At 50.7% G+C, this 18,860-nt stretch overlaps 1 protein-coding gene across 2 annotated transcripts; it reads right to left on the reverse strand.

Annotated features, from left to right (window-relative positions):
* Window positions 1–300: 300 nt before the first annotated feature.
* Window positions 301–18,090, reverse strand: ADAMTSL5 (ADAMTS like 5). Of its 2 annotated transcripts, none has more exons than XM_044671891.1 (12): window positions 17,901–18,090; window positions 8,802–8,871; window positions 7,606–7,706; window positions 7,120–7,180; window positions 6,133–6,241; window positions 5,660–5,787; window positions 5,340–5,463; window positions 4,472–4,558; window positions 3,995–4,158; window positions 2,253–2,388; window positions 2,052–2,123; window positions 301–951 (listed from the first exon to the last, which is right to left on the reverse strand). In XM_044671891.1, the coding sequence occupies exons 1-12, from the start codon at window positions 17,957–17,959 to the stop codon at window positions 635–637; spliced, it is 1,428 nt and encodes a 475-aa protein (XP_044527826.1). In that variant the 5' UTR covers window positions 17,960–18,090; the 3' UTR covers window positions 301–634. The 2 variants fall into 2 exon arrangements, with proteins under 2 accessions (XP_044527826.1, XP_044527817.1); XM_044671882.1 differs by having other exon boundaries at window positions 2,253–2,463.
* Window positions 18,091–18,860: the final 770 nt, after the last annotated feature.

Consider the following 18,860-nt stretch of genomic DNA (forward strand, 5'->3'; position numbering starts at 1 on the left):
CCTCCCTTGTTCAAATGTCTTCAGCCCATTAGACTGTAGGCTCCTAACAGGAGGCTCTGTAGCTCTCCCTGGCCCCAGCACAGGCCCTTTCTTCTACGGAGCAGGTGCTTACAAAGTGTTTCGTGAATGAGTGAAGGAATACTGCTTGCACTTAGATTCCTTGTGCCAACCTGCATCAGATGCCACATCCATATTGTGTCACTACGTTGTGCCATACGCACGTGCCCAGGGGGAGAGATCTACTCCTTGAAGTGGGGGCGGAGAGAGAGAGAGAGAGTGTGTGTGTGTGTGTGTGTGTGTGTGTGTGTGTGTGTGTGTGTGTGATTAAGCATCCCCATCTGGTACCCTGCAGGCTGGAAGGTTGGAGGAGAAGAAGGCCATGGGACAAAGCAGAGGCCAGGCCTGGTCCTCATGGCTCTGGGGCAACCCTGGATACATGGGCAGAATGAGGACGCCAATCTGGCTTCCTTATGCCCATGCCCCAGAGGAATCCTGGAGCTCTACCATCCTGGGCAGCATTATTGTGGAATAGATCTGCCCCGTCCAGGGACTTTCAATGGGCCCAGCCAGGTCCTCTCGTGAGGGCAGTCCACCGGGCTGAGGGTAGCCCTCTCTAGAGGTTTCATAGGTAGCCTCAGCCCAGTGGTGGGGCCTGGGGACAACGCCTGGCCACCTCCTGGATGCGGGCGTCTTCTCTGGGAGTCCAGGGCCGGGCATAGCCAGCATGGGGCAGCAGCAGCCGGTCCAGGGTGCCCTCATAGTTGATGTGTCGCTGCGCAGCCACTAGGTACTCTGCTCGAGGGGCCAGCAGGGGACAGGGGCAGGCCCCTGGGGCCCAGAGGAACTCCCTGCGCTCTAGCGGGGTCCAGTTCTTGTACGAATGTTGCACCTGAATGTCATACCGGGTCTCCTCACCCACACGGAGCCTTGCCAGAACCCGGGCTCGGAATACTGTGGGTATTAGCAATTGTAGACTCAGGAATTTGGAGAGCAATTTATACAGTCCCCTTATTTGTAGAAGGACTCCAGGGAAGAGACTTGCTCTCTCAAGAGGGCTCAGGGTCACACAAGTGAGCAGCAGAGACAAGAATAGGAAGAATCAAGGAGGGGCAGCTAAGTGGCTGGGTGGGTAGTGCCAGACCCAGAAATGGGAGACCCTGGATTCAAATCTGACCTTGGACACTTCGTAGCTGTGTGACCCTAGGCAAGTCACTTAACTACAATTGCCTTGCCCTTTCTGCTCTTCTGCCTTGGAACCAATACTTAGTATTGTATTGATTTTAAGACAGTGGGTAAAGGTTTAAAAAAAAGAAAATAAGGATAGGGCTCCTTCCATTCATTTAGGAAATTTTCAGCACCTGATACATGCCTTGACCCAAGCTCTTACTCTTACAGAAGGGGAAACTGACACCAGAATTTGTCCTCCACCACACAGTGAACCAGTGGCATAACTAGAATTAAAACCCAGTTCTCCCTACAGCAAGTTCAAGGTTTTCTGTGGGCAGCAAAGGTGGAAGAGGAAAAAGTTGAGTGCAAGGAGAGAGCATTCAATTTCAAATCAGAGGATTTGGGTTCAAATCTCACCTCTGCTTACTCTTTGTGTGACCCTGAGCAAGTCAACTTCACCTCTGAGTTTGTTCCCCTCTGGATAGTGAAGGGGATTGAACTAGCTGCCCTCTAAGGTCCCTTTTAGCTAAAATCCTATGTGAACTATAAATCCAGGAGGCATGGGGGCAATTAGTAGTTCAATAGTTTGAGAGCCAGGCCTAGAGGGAGGTCTTGGGTTCAAATCTGCCCTCAGACATTTCCTAACTTTGTGACCCTGGGCAAGTCACTTGACCCCCACTGCCTAGCCCTTACCGCTCTTCTGCCTTGGAACCAATCCATAGTATTGATTTTAAAACGGAAGGGAAGGGTTTTTATTGTAAATTTTTAAAAATTAAAATAAATTTAGGGGTCCCAAACCTGATGGTGAGAGGGGGCTGGTGTAAGGGGTGGGAGTAAGAAGCCCAGGGCCAAGAGAGCTCATGGAGGGCAGAGGGAGAGCTTACCAAAGTCACTCCGGCAGTAATGAAGCAGACGCTGGGTCCGTCCCTTGGCACCTGGACATGGCTGGCAGGTCTCTACAGACAGCAATGAAGCAGTTGGGATGGGGAGGGCAAAGGGACCCTGATCCCAGCTGGTGGGGGAGGGGGACTAAAGAATGAGGGGCTTCGCTGATCTCCTCCTCTGGGGAAAGGGAGAAGACCCACCTGTATCACTGGGCTGCTCTGGAGGGAGAGAGAAGCCCGGAGAGGAGAGGGCTGGCTTGGTCCAGGCAGAGGCAGCCTCCTGGGGCCCCACCTCCACCTCCCGCGTCTGGGGCTGCCTTAGAGGACTCCGGTGGCTCTGCAGGGCATAATAGGCATCCCTTGGCAGCCAGAACTCAAACTCAATGCCTGGGTTGGGCTCTTGGAAGAGAACCTAGGGGAGCAGAGAGGCTCAGATTCCTCCTTAAACCCTGTCTCTCCACTCCGAGGGCAGCTTCCCAGCTCGGTTTCCTCCTCAGTTCCCCACTATTCCCCCACTTTTGACCAATTCATCCTCCTTAATACCTGTAAAGCGGACACTCATACTGGAACCAGGGGCAGTACAATCAGTGGACCAACAAACATTTTCTGACCCAGGGATTGTGCTCTCCAGGCAGGACCAAGGAGGAACCCACATCCTACTTAATTCAAAGTCAGAACCATGGAGAGAGCCCTGGTCTAGGAGTCAGCTGGAACCTGGGTTCTAGTCCTGCCTCTTCCACGAATTCGCTATGATTTTGAACTAAGTACCTCTCCTTTCTAGGCCTCGGTTTCCCTATCTTTCCAATGAAGGGTAGGGATAGATGGCTTCTAAATATCATTCTGACTTGGAGAAACAGATTCACGGCCTCGGCTTGAATCCAGATCCCAACACTTGCTGGTTACCCAAACTTAGAGAATTCTGAGTCTTGGTCGCTTCATCGGTCAACTGGATGGAAAAATCTCTCCTGTCCTGACTTTTGTCTGAAGTGGTTTTGGCTGTGAGGCCCAAGTAATTGTAAGTCTCAATAGTACTTTAAAGATTTACAAAAGAGAAGTGGAAGTATCGCCCCCATTTTATAGAGGACGAAATTGAGGCATGGAGGAATTAATCCAGGTCCTCCCATGCTGTAGGCTCACAAGCAGTTTCATGGAGCATCCCTCGAAATGTTCTCTCTGGCTCATTATGCCCCGACTATCTAGCTGTATGCTTCCTGAGAAGAGCAGCTGTCCTCTCTCTTTGTAGCCTCAGCTCATAACACAGCGACTGACATATATATAAAAAATAGATGCTTCGGAAATATTGACTGCTCACCTGCCTAGGTTTCTTGTAAATGTAGATAACAAAGTCCCTAACTCCCACACAAGCACTCAAGGTAACAAATGGTTTCAGGTCCAGGACAACATTTATTTATCCTACAGGAAATGCAACAATCCTGGGAGGAAGGGAGTGGAAGTATTATTATCCCCATTTAACAGATGTAGGAACTGAAACACTGAGGGCTTAAGTAATTTTCTATAGACTAGTGGAAGAGGCAGGACTTGAACACAGGCCACCTACTTCCAAACTTAAGGTTGTTTCCATGATTAACCACTGCCTCTTTTTTTTTTTTTTAAAATAAGTCTTTTTGTTCTAGTGACAACTCTTAAAGCAGAAGAGCAAGAGGGCAAGAGCTAGGCAAATGGGTTAAGTGAATTGCCCAGGGGCACAGAATTGGGAAATATTTGAGGCCGTATTTGAACCCAGGTTCTCCCACCTCCAGGCCCAGCTTTCTATCCACTGAGTCCCCTAAATGCCCCTACCCACTGCCTCCTACAGTATTTCAGCTACCCCCCCCCCAAGAGTACCTTTCATTAGATCCCTCCCACACCTGAATCTACAGTAGCCCACAGGCAACTTCCCAAGATTGGTCTCTGCCCCTTACCCCAGATTTGGGCTCAATCACCTGCAAGTGGAGGTCTTCACCTGTGGGCCCAACTGCCCACAGACTCTCAACGTGGTCACTGGTGCGGCTATAGTGGACCTGGGTCCCAGCTACCTCGAAGGCCCCTGGCCAGTCAATGGCCCAGTCCCCATTGAAGACATAGCGCCCATCACTGCCCATTAGCGCTAGGAGGTAGGGGAAGGAAAAGAGTTCAAGGAGTTTGCCAGAAGCTGAGGCAGAGCTTTTTACTGGGCTCAGGTCCCCAGGCCTCAGTTTCCCCTATTCAATATGCTGAGATCCCTCAGGCCAGAGGGAGAAAGTGGGGCTAGTTTAGCCTTCGACCCTGGCCTGAGTCTGCTTCCTGGGGTCCCTATCCATTATGGACAGCCCCATCCCAGCCAGAGAGGTAATATCCCCCAGACCTTCTCTTTATTCTCCATCACGACAGGGCCAGAAAGCCCCAGGGTCCAGGACATGGGAGGTCCTCCTGTCTCTCACCCAGATAATTGCGGCTCCGGTCAGTGACTCTGATGTGCCGGGCACCAGTGGGAATAAGGGTTACGTTCCAGTAGCCGTATGATTGACCTGATAGGAGATTGGGGGGGAGGGAGGGATGGGAAGGCAAGTGAGCCCCAAATCTCTGACCTTGCTACCCTTCCTCAAAACTGGTGAGTATACCTGGATTCAGGGGCCAAAGCCTGTGCGTGTGTGGGCACATTGTACAGTGGGAAGAGCTCTGCCCCGGGTATCAGAGGGCATGGGTTCAAGCCTTAACTGTCACTAACCCAACTTCAGCTTATCCTCCCCCTAGCAGGGCTTTAGTTTCCTCTTCTATAAATTGGAGTTAAAATTGATGTTCCCTCTCATCTCTTGTCCCATTTCTAAAGCCCCTTCCTCATCAGACAGCCAGTTCTAAGGTCCTCTCCCCCGACCCTGACATTGTATATTCTAAGGTCCCCGATACCCCGAATCTGACAGTGGGTTCTAAAGCCCCTACCCTCTCTGACAGTCTACGTTCTAAAGTCCCTTCTAATTCAGAGCCTTTAGCTCTGAAAGTCTCTTTTCTATGCTCGAAGGTCTTGTCTAGCTCTTGCCCTCTATGTTCTAAGGCCACTTCTCCCAGGCTTAGTTTCCTCATCGTTCAATTAAAGGAGTTAGACCAGATAAAGTCTCTTCTGCTCCGAAATCTCCCATCTTTCTGGCTCTGACACCCTATGCCTACAAGGTTCTAGAAGTTAAGAAGGTGAGAAGACAGGCAAAGGTCTGGGAACCCCGAGCCTAGGGCAGGAGGGCCCACATAAAGGAGAGAGGAGAGGTAAGGTGGGAGCCCGGAAAGGAAGAATTCACCCCTGCGGGGGGCAGTCACCAGAGGGCGGGCTGGCCTCACTGAATACACGATGGACGAAGAGGCAGGAGCCGTTCCTGCCGCCACATTGGCCACAGTGGTCCTCGTGGGTCCCAGAGCCCAGGACCCCATCACAACCTGCAGTCTGGGAGACATAGGGAGTGAGGGAAGGCTGACTCAAAAATGCCACCCCCTCTGCGCCTCCCAGGGTCAGGGACTTGGGATACCCTCCCTCGTGTTGGTCCCAGGCCACAGCCTTCGGCTCTTCTCAGCTTTCCAGCCCCCCTTCCCTTCCCCCTTTGTAGCAGAGGCCGGGTTAAGCTGGGGAAAGAGGGTCTCACAAGGCATCGGCCGTTGATACAAAGGCCCTCAGAGTCTGGGCTACAAGGGGTCCCATCCAGTACTCGCCCAAAGGTGTAGTAGAAAGTGTGGCCCTTGGCCAAGCAGTTCAGGTCACACAGGTTGGGAGCTGGCAGAGAAGAGGATGAAAGGTGGGGAGGGGGTCCCTCATGCGGCCTCCCAAGTGCTGCTCCAAACGTCCCCTCCAGGAAAGTCCTCCCTAATCAGTTTGCTCCATGTCCCTTTACCCATGAGGCTGAAGTCATCAGCTTCCCTTTCCAATTCTTAAGGTGGGGTATGTACCCAGCTCCCCTCAGTGGGAAGTCTCCCTGAGAGCAGGGACCCCCCAAGGGCAGGGCCAGGTCTGTCCTTTTGTCTCCAAAGTTCTGGCTAGCCCCTCAGTTACCCATTCCTAGTCCTGGGTCTCCCCAAGCTGCCTGAATAGTGAGGCAGTAGCGGGGTGTCCGAGACTCACCTCCATAGAAGGGCACCCACTGGTAGGTGGCCTGGTTGCCCAGAACAGGCCTGTTGTTGTAGAGGGCACACTGCAGCTCCCTGAAGGGCATGGCACCAGAGGGGCATTCCTGCCGAGCAAAGCGGGGACAGAAGGCTCTGTCACAGGGAGAAAGGGCAGCGCCCGCCCTCGGGCTGGATGATCAGAGACTGCAGGGGGGAGGGTGGGCATGATGGGATTAGGGAAAGAAGATGTTTTGGAAAGAACTGGGGAAAGGGGAGCTGGGGAGGATCAGGGATGTTTATCTGGGACCCGAGGGGGTGGCTTAGCAGCAAGGGAATGGGGAAGAAGAGGAGGAAATCTGCAGAAAACGGCGTCTGAGAAAGAGCTGGCCCCGGAGGCTGCGTCCGTCCCCAGGTGGGGAAAGCCTGAGCGAGTTCTGTTGTAGGAGAAGATGCAGGCCAGGTCCTGCGGGAGAGGCTCCAACCAGGATGTGCAAGTGTAATTATTGTTGGGTTTTCCCCATTTCCCCATTTTAAATGGGAAAAAATGATGCAGGGGACGGCGTCCTAGGGTAAAGAATGTGGGCCGTTTGGGAGACGCGGCAGCTTGGGTTGGGTATCCCGTCTCCAGAGTAGATGGAGTGCCCGGGGTCCCCCGAGTGTGTGGGGTGAGGGGGAATACGGGGCTTCGGAGGGCACAGGGAGGGGGGAGTGAGATCCAGAGTCACAGCAGGGGAGCCTTTCAGAGACGGAATGCCCCAAGCAGGAGGGATCATCAAACAGCCCCTCGCTTTACAGACTGGGAGAAGGAAGGGCAGAAATGGGGTGTCTTGCCCAAAGTCACACAGCAGAACTTCTGGTTCTTCCTACTGTGGGACAGACTTCTTTGGGGGGACCCTAGGTGGGGGTGGGGTGTGATTGGTTGCAGGAGGGCAGAGGGTGTCACCAGGGAACTGGGGGTATCTGGAGGCGGTAAGGGAGGGGATACTGTCCTTGGGAGACTCACAGAGAGCCTGCATAGGCGGTACTGATGAGAATCTCCCCCGCAGGCATGTTCCCGGGGAATCCTGCAGGCAGATTTGGGGGGGGGGGTCAAAGGCTGTCAGGAAGGAGTCAGCAGAGCCTGGCCTGCTACCCCCTCCCCCCACTCCCTGCAATCTCCACTCCCAGCCTAGCCCCGCATTCCTGCCGGATTAAAGGGCTGTGCACTGGGATGGGGCGTGGGGGTGCTCAGTGCCCAGGCCTGCCCTGACCCCCCTCCTCTCTGCCAATCCCCGCCTTCTTGCCCTAAGCCTTGGGGGAAGGTGCAGAGGGAGGGGAGGGTGAAGGCCCCAGGTCCCCCCTGCCCGCCCCACTGGAGAGGATGCAGAGCCGCCTGGAGAGGCCCCACTGCATGCTCCCCCAAATCCCCTAAACTCCCATCCTTTCCCAGGCCTTCCATGGGGAGCAGTCCTCAGCTCCCCCTTTCCCATCGTCGCTGTGAGGGTCTCACCGAAGGCATCTCCGACTGCGCACTGAGGCCCCCTGGCCGCAGGTGCTGGAGCAGCCACTCCAGGCCCCCCAGGGCGTCCACTCACTGGACCCAGACCTTCCCTACTTGGAGGAAGATGACTGTTAGCCGGACCCAGGCGTTCCAGCTCCCAGCCGGCAGGCACCCCCAGTGGATTTCCTCTGGGCCCCTTTACGGGGTGGAGCCAGGAAATGAGGTGCAGAGGCCCCCAGGGGCCCTTCCCACTAGGGGGGACCCCTCCCTCTGTCAACATGGCCCGGCCCCAGCTGCTTCCTCTGCCCTGTGGGGAGGCAGGCAGCGGATGGGGAGCGTCCTGACTCCTGGGAAGCAGCTCAGGGTGCTGGGTGCCATCCAGCCCCGGCCTGTTCAACCAGCTTCAGCCCCAGCCCCCAGCAAAGCTGGCTCAGCCCGATGGAGAGAAGGGGGGGCCTTTCCATAAGGGGGAGGATGAGGTGGGAAAGGAGCAGGGGGGGCCCTGGAGGCTGGCAGACTCTGAAGAGGGGGCGTCAATATATCAGGAGGTGGGGGTGCTCCTCAGGGATTGGGAGGGCGACAAAGAGGAGAGCAGGCCCTCCCCCCCACCCCAAGGACTCGGCCCTCCGAAGCCCCTGAAAATGCGGATTCTAGCAAGGCCCCCAACCGCCCCGGCTCGCTCTCCCTGGGCCACTGCCTGGGCCAAATTCCACGGAGGCGAGAGGCTAGAGCTGCGGGGGCTGAGTTTCTGAGGACTGGAAAGGACCCATAAACAGAGGAAAGGCCGGCTTATGACCTCTGGCAGGAATCCCCCCTATTAACAAGGCACCCACACAAAGCTCGAGCTCCTCCCCCAAACGCAGCAGGGCTGACCCTTCCCTCCAGAGGGGCTCCATCCTCCCACTCGCAGCTCCTGCCCCTCTGGGACCAGCCCCGGATCTGGGCCCAAGGCTGCTCTTCTCCCCTCTCACAAACAGCTCCCCAAAGCTGCAGCCGGCCCAGGGAGCCCCAGAGAGGATCGCTGGGAAGGGCCGGGTGGCGCCTCTGGAACCCGGAGCCCAGAAGTCCCAGCCTGGCTCTAGCAGAGAGGCCTGGGAGGCTCGGCTGCCCCTTTCCCTCTGGGGGGACAGCGAGAGAGTTAGGCCAGAAGAAAGCAGCAGGAGCCAAGGAGGGGGGCTGGGGGCTCCCTTCTGTTCTCCCTTTACCTGAGTCCTCCCCTCCAGACCACAGCAGAGATATATCCAGATCAGGAGCACGACTGGTCCAGGCCAGGGCCTAAGGGCAGCAAAGGGCAGAGTTTGGGGTCCCCAGGGGGCCGGCAGAAGGATCCTAGTGTCTGGCTTACCTTCCCCACTTAATAATCATAGCTAGCATGAAATAGGATAATACTTAAATATAGGATTATAATCATTAGAATACATGTTATATGATCCTATTAAAATAATATAAAATGAACCCTGTTTGCCTCAGTTTCCTCATCTTTAAAATGATCTGGAGGAGGAAATGGCAAATCAGACCAGTATTTGCCAAGAAAATCCCCAATGAGTTCACAAAGTCAGACGCAACTGAAATGATGACTGAATGACAACAAATAATATCTTATAATAATATAATAAATGTCAATATAATAATAACTAGCTCTTTTTTTATACCTTTTACCTCCTACCTTAGAATCAGTGCTGTATATTGGTTCTAAGGCAGAAAGAGTGGGAAGGGCTAGGCAATGGGGGTTAAGTGACTTGCCCAGGGTCACACAGCTAGGAAGCATCTGAGGTCACATTTGAACCCAGGATCTCCCATCTTGCTCATCTTATTTAAAAATTTTATTTATTTTTATGAAACCCTTACCTTCTGTCTTAGAATCATTACTGTGTATTAGTTCTAAGGCAGAAGAGCAGTAAGGGCTAGGCAGTGGGGGTTAAGTGACTTGCCCAGGGTCACACAGCTAGGACGTGACTGAGGTTAAATTTGAACCCAGGACCTTCTGTCTCTAGGTCTGGCTTTTGATCCACTAAGCACCTAGTTGCCACCATAACTAGCTCTTTTTTTTTTTTTTTTTTTAAATCCTTAACTTCTCTGTATTGGCTCCTTGGTGGAGGAATGGTAAGGGTGGGCAATAGGAGTCAAGTGGCTTGCCCAGGGTCACACAGCTGGGAAGTGTCTGAGGCCAGATTTGAACCTCGGACCTCCCGTCTCTAGGCCTGACTCTCAATCCACTGAGTTATCCAGCTGCCCCTATAACTAGCTCTTAAGGGTTGGGCAAAACACTTTGCAAATATTATCTCACTTGATGGCTATAAACCCTAGTAGATGACAGAAGAGCCCCAGTAGGTAGGTGCCCAATTTAAATAAATATATTTTAAATTTAATTATCCCAATTTAACTAATTAGGAACCTGAGGTTGACAGATTTAACTTGGGTTAAGTGACTTGCCCAGGGTCACACAGTTAGAAAGTATCTGGGAGGAGCAGCTATCTGAGAAAGTCAACATAAATTAAATGGGAGTTTTATGGAAGCCACAGATAACACAGAAAAGGTTTAGAAACTATATAGCTAGGGGGTAGCTAGATGGCTTAGTGCAGTGATGGGCAAACTATGGCCCTCAGGCCAGATGCTACCCCCTGAAATGTTCTAATCAGCAGCACGACATTATTCCTAATCTGATGAATACAATGAGTAGGATACAATACCATGAAACTTCAAAAGAGTTGCCTTAGAAACAGACTGACAGATGAGCATTTCCTTTCCTTTGGCCCCCTCTTTAAAAAGTTTGCCCATCCCTAGTTAGTGGATTGAGAGTCAGACCAAGAGACTAGAGGTTCTGGGTTCAAATCTGAATTCAGATACTTCCTAGCTTGTGTGACCCTGGGCAAGTCACTTGACCCCCATTGCCTAGCCCTTACTGTTTTTCTGCCTTAGAACCAATACACAGTATTGATCCTGAGATGGAAAGTAAAGGTTTTCACTTAAAAAAAAATTCTATAGCCTATGACCAAATACTTAACCCAAATTTTACAAAAAGGTTCAGTAAATACCCCAAGAAAGAAAAGGAAAAAACTCAGACGTCTTCTCTGGTATGAAGAAGGGCCAAAAAATTTTACACAGATTTTCCAGATCATGGGGGTGCAGCACCCTTAACCCCCAAGCTGTGGAAGGGATATGTGTATCCAATCATTTGTGGGGTGAAGGCATTAGCAGCTGGGGGATGGGATCAGGAAGGGCTTCATGCCGAAATTTTGAAGGAAACTTGGATTCTATGAGGCAGAGGTGAAGAAGGACTGCATTCTAGGGATGGGGGACAGCCAGTGCAAAAGGAAGGACATGGGGAGTGGACTGTGATGTGAGAGAAGAGCAAATAAGGTCTCTTTGGCCCGACTGCCAGAGAAGAAGAGGATCAAGGCTGGATGGGTAGGATGGAGTCCGGTAGGATAAGGCTTCCAAAACTGAACAAAGGAATTCAAAAGACAACAGGGAGCCACTGACTTTTGTTGAAGAGGAGAGTGACACAGTCAGACCTGGGCTTTTGAGAAGTCTCTTTAGTGGCAGGTTAGAGGAAAGGTTGAAGTGGGAAGAACAAGGCTGGGAGGTTAATTAGGAGACTACACGATGGTATTTTGAGGGCCACTTTCCACCCCCCAGGAAGGATCAGATTTAGGGACAAAGGAAATCATCTAATCCAACTCTCATTTTTCAAAATTAAGTGACAGAGTCAGAATTTGAATTATTTATTTTTTTTAGAAAGTTGTTTGGAGGTGAATTTGTGAGTGTTCTGGGAGTTCCTGCCTTATTCTACCATCTTGGTTCTGCCCTCCAGAGCTAGGATTTGAAGCAAAGTTCAGTGAATTCAAATCCAGCACTCTTTCCACCACATAACGCTTTCTCGTGGGCTCAAGTCTTGTCTATCAGTGTCATGGGCAACCTTCCACATTACTGATGAGTTAAAGATCTGCCTTCAGTGGAGAGTTTCTCCATTTAGCAATTCCACATACTTTCGAAAGCATAAGCTTAAGAGTCATAGGAGATTACAGCTGGAATACCTCAGAGATCATCTAGCCCTGCCCCTCTTGTTTTATAGATGGGTAAACTGAAGTCCAAGATCCCAGAGGTCATAAGTATCAGAACTGAGCTTCATTCTCAGATATAAGGAACTAAGTCAAATTTATAAGAATCCAAGTCATTCCCCAATTGGTCAAAGGATATGAACAAGCAATTTGCAGATGAAGAAATCAAAGTTATCAAATAATCATATGAAAAATGTTCTAAATCCCTCAATTAGAGAAATGCAAATTAAAACAACTATGATTGGCCAATATGACATTAAAGGAAAAGTGTAAATGTTGGAGGGGATGTGGCAAAATTGGGACACTAATGCATTACTGGTGGAGTTGTAAATTGATCCAACCATTCTGGAAGACAATTTAGAAATATGCCCAAAGGGTTATAAAAGAATGCATTCCTGGAGGCAGCTGGGTAGCTCAATGGATTGAGAGTCAGGCCTAGAGACTGAAGGTCCTAGGTTCAAATCTGGCCTCAGACACTTCCTAGCTGTATGACCCTGGGCAAGTCATTTGACCCCCATTGCCTACCCTTACCACTCTTCTGCCTTGGAGCCAATACTATGTATTGGCTCCAAGACAGAAGGTAAAAGTTTAAAAAAAAAAAAAAGAATGTATTTCCTTTGATCCACTAATAACACTACTAGGTCTATATACCAAAGAGATAAAACAAAAAACAAAAAAACAGGAAAGGATCTGTTTGTACAAAAATATTTATAGCTGCTCTTTTTGTGGTAGCAAAAAACTGGAAAATGGGGGTATGTCCTTCAGTTGGGGAATGGCTGAACAAATTACGGTATCTGATGGTGATGGGAATGGCAATAAGGAGTGATGAACAAGATGACTGCAGAAAGGCCTAGAAAACCCTATGTGAACTGATGCAGAGTGAAATAAGCAGAACCAGGAGAACATTGTACACAGAAACTGAAATACTGTGGAATGATCAAATGTGATAAGACTTTGCTACTAACAGCAATCCAATGATCCAGGACAATTCTGAGGGACTTAAAAAAAAGAATGCTCTCCACCTACAGAGTAAGAACTATTGGAGTCAGAATGTAGATGGAAAAATATGATTTATCTCTTGTTTATTTGGGTATATGATTTGGGGTTTTAGTTTTATATGATTATTCACTTATAAAAATGCATAATATGGAAATATGCTTTGCATGATAATACATGTATAACGCAGGAAAAAAAGGGGGGGGTGGGAATAGTCAGTTTTGCTCAGAAAGAAAAAAAAGAACTGAGATTTAAGTCTGGGATCTCTAATTCCATAGGAAGGGTTTTATCCCCTCAGTAGGACATTCACACTCAAAACACATTGAGTTTTTCTAAGAAACATGGACAAGGACTAGAACTCAGGTCTTCTGATTTCCAACCCAGGACTCTTTTCTCCTACATTCTTGCCCTGAAAACAGATTGGGACTTTTCTCACTCTCCTTTTTTAAACCCTTACCTTCCATTTTAGAATCAGTACTATATATTAGTTCTCAGGCAGAGTAGTGGTAAGGGCTAACGTTAAGTGACTTGCCCAGGGTCACACATCTAGGAAGTGGCTGAGGCCATATTTGAACCCAGGACCTCCCATCTTTGGGTTTGGCTCTTAATTCACTGAGTCACCTAGCTTCCCCTTTTCTCTTTTTTAAAACAATTTTTAACATGAAAAAAAAATTTTAATTCTAAATTTTCTCCCTCAGATTGGATCTTTATTAGACATTACTACAAGGTCTTTCATGGAAGGATTCTGATTGGGGAAGAGGGAAAGGGAGAAGGGAGACTGATTTGGGGAGAGGACTTTAATTTCACACAATAAAACATGAAATGCCTGCTATTTACAGAGCCCAGAGCCTCTGCTTCACCTGGGAGCAATTGAAGCTTGGACAGATCAGAGTTCCTGCCCTCAATCTAGTAAGAAGATGAGACATAAACACAGCTAATTACAGCCCATAAAATTACATGCAAAGTGCATGAGAGAAGGGTTATGTTCCATTCAGTGTCCAGGGAAAGTCACTAGATTAAAGGTCAGGAGACCTAGGTCCAAAGCCTGGCTCCAATACTTACTACCTGGAGGACCATGAGGGAGCACTTCACCTCTTTGGACTCAGTTTCTCCATCTGCAAAATGAGAGGGAGGAGGTGGGCTCTCCGGTCCTAGCTATAAATCCTATAAATTGAGGCAAGAGGGGAAAGGCCATTATGGACCTGGAAATTGGTGAAGTTCCACAAACATTTATTAAACACCTACAGTGAGGTAGGCACCGTATAAGAATCACAGGAACAGGGGGCAGCTGGGTGGCTCAGTGGATTGAGAGTCAGGCCTAGATGGGAGGTCCTGGGTTCAAATCTGACCTCAGACACTTCCTGGGCAAGTCACTTGACCCCCACTGCCTAGCCCTTACCCCTCTTCTGCCTGGGAACCAATATACAGTATTGATTCTAAGACAGAAGGTGAGGGTTTAAATCAGGCACTCCATCTCTGGGCTCTAGACATTCTCTCTGACTGATCCTCACGCCTGCAATGCTCTCCCTCCTCTGCTCTACCCACTGGCCTCTCTGACTTCCTTAGTCCTACCTGAAATCCCTTCTCTTTACTGCACTTAATTCTAGTGCCTTCCCTCTGTTAATGATTTCCCATTTACCCTGTAGAGAATTTGCTTTGTATATATTTGTTCACATGTGGGCTTTCTCATTAGACTGGAAGTTCCTTGAGGGCCGGGGGCTTTCTTTTGCCTCTTTTTGTATCTCTGTGCTTGGCCGTGCCTGGCACACGCTAGGTTTTAATAAGTGTTTGGGCAGTTAGGAGACTCAGTAGATAGAATGACAAGTCCTCCAGTCAGGAAGACTCCTCTCCCCGAGTTCGAATCTAGCCTGGAACATTGATTAGCTATGTGACCCTGGCCAAATCAGCTCAGCCCAGTGGATAGAACGCTCACCCTCGAGTCAAGAAAATCTGAGTTCAAATTCAACCTCAGACACTTCCTAGTCAGTTAACCTTTGATTGCCTAACAAAAGGATCCACTGAAGAAGAAAAAAGCAAATCACTCCCAGTATTCTTGCCAAGAAAACCTCATTGGGGGGCAGCTGGATAGCTCAGTGGACGGAGAGCCAGGCCTAGAGATGGGAGGTCCTGGGTTCAAATCTGGCCTCAGACACTTCCCAACTGTGTGACCCTGGATAAGTCACTTGACCCCCAATGCCCACCCTTACCACTCTTCTGCCTTGGAGCCAATACCCAGTGTTGACTCCAAGACGGAAGGTAAGGGTTAAAAAAGAAAGGGGAAAAAAAAGAAAACCTCATGGATAGCTATCGTCTATGGGCCGGAAGAATCACACAGAACTGAACGGCAGCTGCACAATAAGAAGAAATGTTTTCTGATGACAAAGTAAAAGTCCCTGCACTCAAGCTACTAGACTTGAAGTCAGAAACACATGGGTTTGAATTCTTTCTTTCTCATACATTTACTTCTATTCTGAGCCTGTTTTCTCAGCTGTAGAATGGGTATAATACCAACACCAACTTCCCAGGGTTCCTATAATGGGTGATATAAGAATCAAATAAAAATATGTAAGCAAAGCATCTTGCAAACCTTAAAGCAGTCTTTGAAAGTGAGCTATCATCATCATCATCATCACCATTGTCATTCAGCCAGGGGATACCTAATGTTCTGTTGGTGTTCAGTCCTATTTGACTCTTTCTGATCCCATTTGGGGTTTTCTTGGCAGAGATACTGGAGTAGCTTGCCATTTCCTTCTCTAGCTCATTTGACAGATGAGGAAACCGAGGTAAACAGGCTTAAGTGACTTGCCCAGGGTCACACAGCTGAGGTCTGAGGTCTGATATGAACTCTGGAAGATGAGTCTTCCTGACTCCAAGCCTGGCCATCTACCCATTGCACCAAGTAGCTGCCCCATGCCTAATATAGGAAGATAAGTAAATGCAGGATCAGAGAAGACTTCTTGAAAAGGAAAAGAGGCTGGGATTCAGGGCAGGATGCAAAGGGAGACTTGGTGAAACCCCAAACTGCGCGCGCGCGCACACACACACACACACACACACACAATGGACTTGTAGCTCTTTTACTTGTTCTCTGGCCTGGCTATCAAATACAAATAAACAGCACTGTGAAAATCTGTAACCTCTTAACTATATGAACTCAGGCAGGTCTCTAAGTGTCAGTTTTCTCATTTGTGAAACAGTACCCTGGGAAGGGGGGCAACACCTCATCTCCATCAGCCACACCTTCAGCCAGACTCAGTCAGGTCCCCCCCATCCTCCATACACCAGTGTCCCTTAACTCCTTATCTCTGAGCACAGGCCTGGCCACAGATCTGTAGTTGGCAGGAAAATAAAAGCAGCTGCCTAAATCTTTTGGTGGGGAGAGTGTTTGGATGGTAGGGAAACTAGGTGGAGAAGGAAGGCCTGGGGTGGATATCCTGGATGGGCGCTGGGCACTGGGCTTCTCTAGGCAGCTGGATCTGGGTCTGGGGGCTACATCCAGGCTCCCAAGGGACTATATGCAGGCTGACAATTGCCCTCCCCAGTCAGCAACAATATTCCCTCAATCTCAGGCGGCAATCGACACCCCCGCTTGACCAGAAAAACCCAGCTGTCAAGGGCACCAAAGGATCCCAGAAATGTCAGAATGAAAAAGACCTTAAGAGTCCAGTCCTGTCAGGTGATGACAGATGGGAAATCTGAATCCCAGAGATGATAAGTGACTTGTCCAAAGTCACCCAGTGAGCAAGGGGCACTTGTGCCTGCCCAAAGAACCACAAACAGCAGGGTAGAACCCCACTGGAAATCCCCAGAGGCATCCCTTCTCGCCTCATTTTCTATTGACTCAGGCTCTACTCTCAGGGATTGGAATTGTTGATTGTGGGAAGGATCTCGGGAGTGTACAATGGAAAGAACTCTGACTTTGTCCTTAGGAGACCCAGCCTTCCTGGGACTATTGGCACTTCCACTCAATGGGCCTCACTTGTTCCTTCTATAATATAAAGGGCCTGGGTCTTTAATATGGCTTTAAGGTCATTTCCAGCCCTAACATCCATGGATTCTCTGAATCTACACAAAGAGGATAGTTTGGTTTCAGGATCAGGTTTTGGAAAATAACCCACCAAGCTTCAGGTCAGACCAAGGTGGGGGTGGTGTGGGGGAAGGCAAGGAAGGACGAATGAGGTGTAGGAGGATTTGAACACCCACAGAGAATCCCAGGAGAGGGAAGGCAAGACTGGAAGGAGTGGGAGAATAGGCAGGGAGATTACCCATCTCTCCTCTGGCAGAGTGCCTGACTTTCAGCAAGAAAAGACTCTGGTCTGGGAATTCCTGGGTTCTCCTTGCTTATCACACTTCTGGACCCAAGTGTGTATCCTTCAGAACCTCAAGGTTCTAGAATCTAGATGAATAAATAAAGAGAACCCATCCCAATTCCCCTTAGAGAAAGGGAAGCTAATTGTCTAAAAAGTGCTTTTGAGAACCTTGTAGGAAAATACTAACCCTATCCCTTGCGGGGCAGGGAGCTTAGCCTAGATCCCGGGGTGGGGGTGGGGGTGTAGGGTGCAAGTGTGGAGTTTGGAATCTGGAGAAAAGGGATAGGATGACCTGCCAGGGGAGGTTTTGCTAGTTTAGGAAGGAAGGGCTTAGAGGGAAGAAGAGAAAAGGTTAGGTAATGAGAAATGAGGGGGATAGAGGTAGGGGCTTAGGTTTCGTTCCTGAGCCAACTGAAGGAACAGATCAGAGGGAAATGCCACCCTAACCATCCCTAATCTCCCCCTCTTCCTGCTTCCCAGCAAAATGGGGTTTGGGGGTGGGGATGGGTAGAGGAGAAAGTTAATTGTAAAAGAACTTGGAGGTAGGAAGCCCTGGATCCAGTCCTGATGTGTGACTTTGAGCAAGTCCGTTTTTCCGACCTCTGGGCTACAATCTCGAAGATGAGGAGGAGGCAAAATGCCCTCAAAGATCCCTTTCAGCTCTGCCATTCTATGTTCTAAAGTCCTTTCCAGCTCAGCCATTCTATGATCTAATTTCTGAAATCCTCCCACCCAGGCTGCAAAGTTCCCTGAGATACCCATTTCTTCATGGAGAGGATGGGACTCAGACTGTTCCCTAAAGCTTCTTTGGAAGGAGTTTGGGGAAATGGAGAGGTTCGGGTCCAGCACAATGTTGGGGGGCAAGGGAAGGGGCAATGGCCCCCAAACCCATTGCTCGGGGGAGAGGGGACTCCTCCTGAGGGGTCAGGGCACTTACCAGAGCTTCCCGACTGAATGCTTACTCCGAGCCTCTTGGGTCCCCACGGGCCGTGGCATCTGGGGTCGGGGGGGAGGGAGTTGCTGTCCCGCGTGGGGCTGGGCGGGCCACCTCTCCCTAACCTGGGCCGAGCTTCGGCGTAGTTATCCTGGTCCGAACTGACTGACGGGGGTGCCGCCCGAACCACAGCCCCTCCCACTCTGGGCCGGCGGGAGGAGGGAGGCGGGGGCGCCTTTGGGGCCCGCGCCCTTCCAGGCACCCACCCCTTCCACCCCACCCAGGTCCCATTAACCCCTCCAGGCTCATCTCGTGCCTGTGGGGCTCGTGGCTCCGCTTAGCAGAGCTGCTAGGCACCTCAGGGGTTAAACGTATAGGGGTCGTGGAGGTGGGGAGGAAAGGGAGAGCTTTCCCTAGGGATCCGCCGCAGCGGGTTTTTCGGGCAGGTGCCGAACCGTGGGCACAGGGGAGCAGCCTGGGGACCACCCCCCTCCCCCTGCCGCACGGCGGGGGCGGGGCTGGGCGGGCAGATTGCCCTTCGGAGTTCGCTCTCCCAGGGCTCCCGGAACCTGGGAGCTGGAGCTGGGGGGACACCCGAGGGAAATGGAGGGGGATGGGAGCAGGGCAAGGACTCATTCTCGTCGGGTGCTCCGCCTCCCAGGGGCCGGAGTCACAGTAGGGGCCTCAAGCGACCCGGAGCCCCAGGCTGTGGGGCTGTGTGGTGACCTTGGGTATCCCCACAGTCCGGGAAGGGAGGAGGCGGGGCGAGGGCGGGAGCCATCCTAGGCCCACCCCTCCCCGCCCCCAATCTAATTTTTCCGTTCCCCCCCCTCCCACCCCCCACTGCATCTCCATCCTCTTCTCTTCACCGCCCCCCACCCCGCCCCAGGCGTTGCTATTTCTGCTACTCCGGCTCAGGCCCGGGAAATGTGAGCGCGGGGTGCGGTGCTCCCAGGGGGGGGG

Source organism: Gracilinanus agilis, chromosome 1, assembly GCF_016433145.1.
Source record: "Gracilinanus agilis isolate LMUSP501 chromosome 1, AgileGrace, whole genome shotgun sequence".
Classification (NCBI taxonomy): Eukaryota; Metazoa; Chordata; class Mammalia; order Didelphimorphia; family Didelphidae; genus Gracilinanus; species Gracilinanus agilis.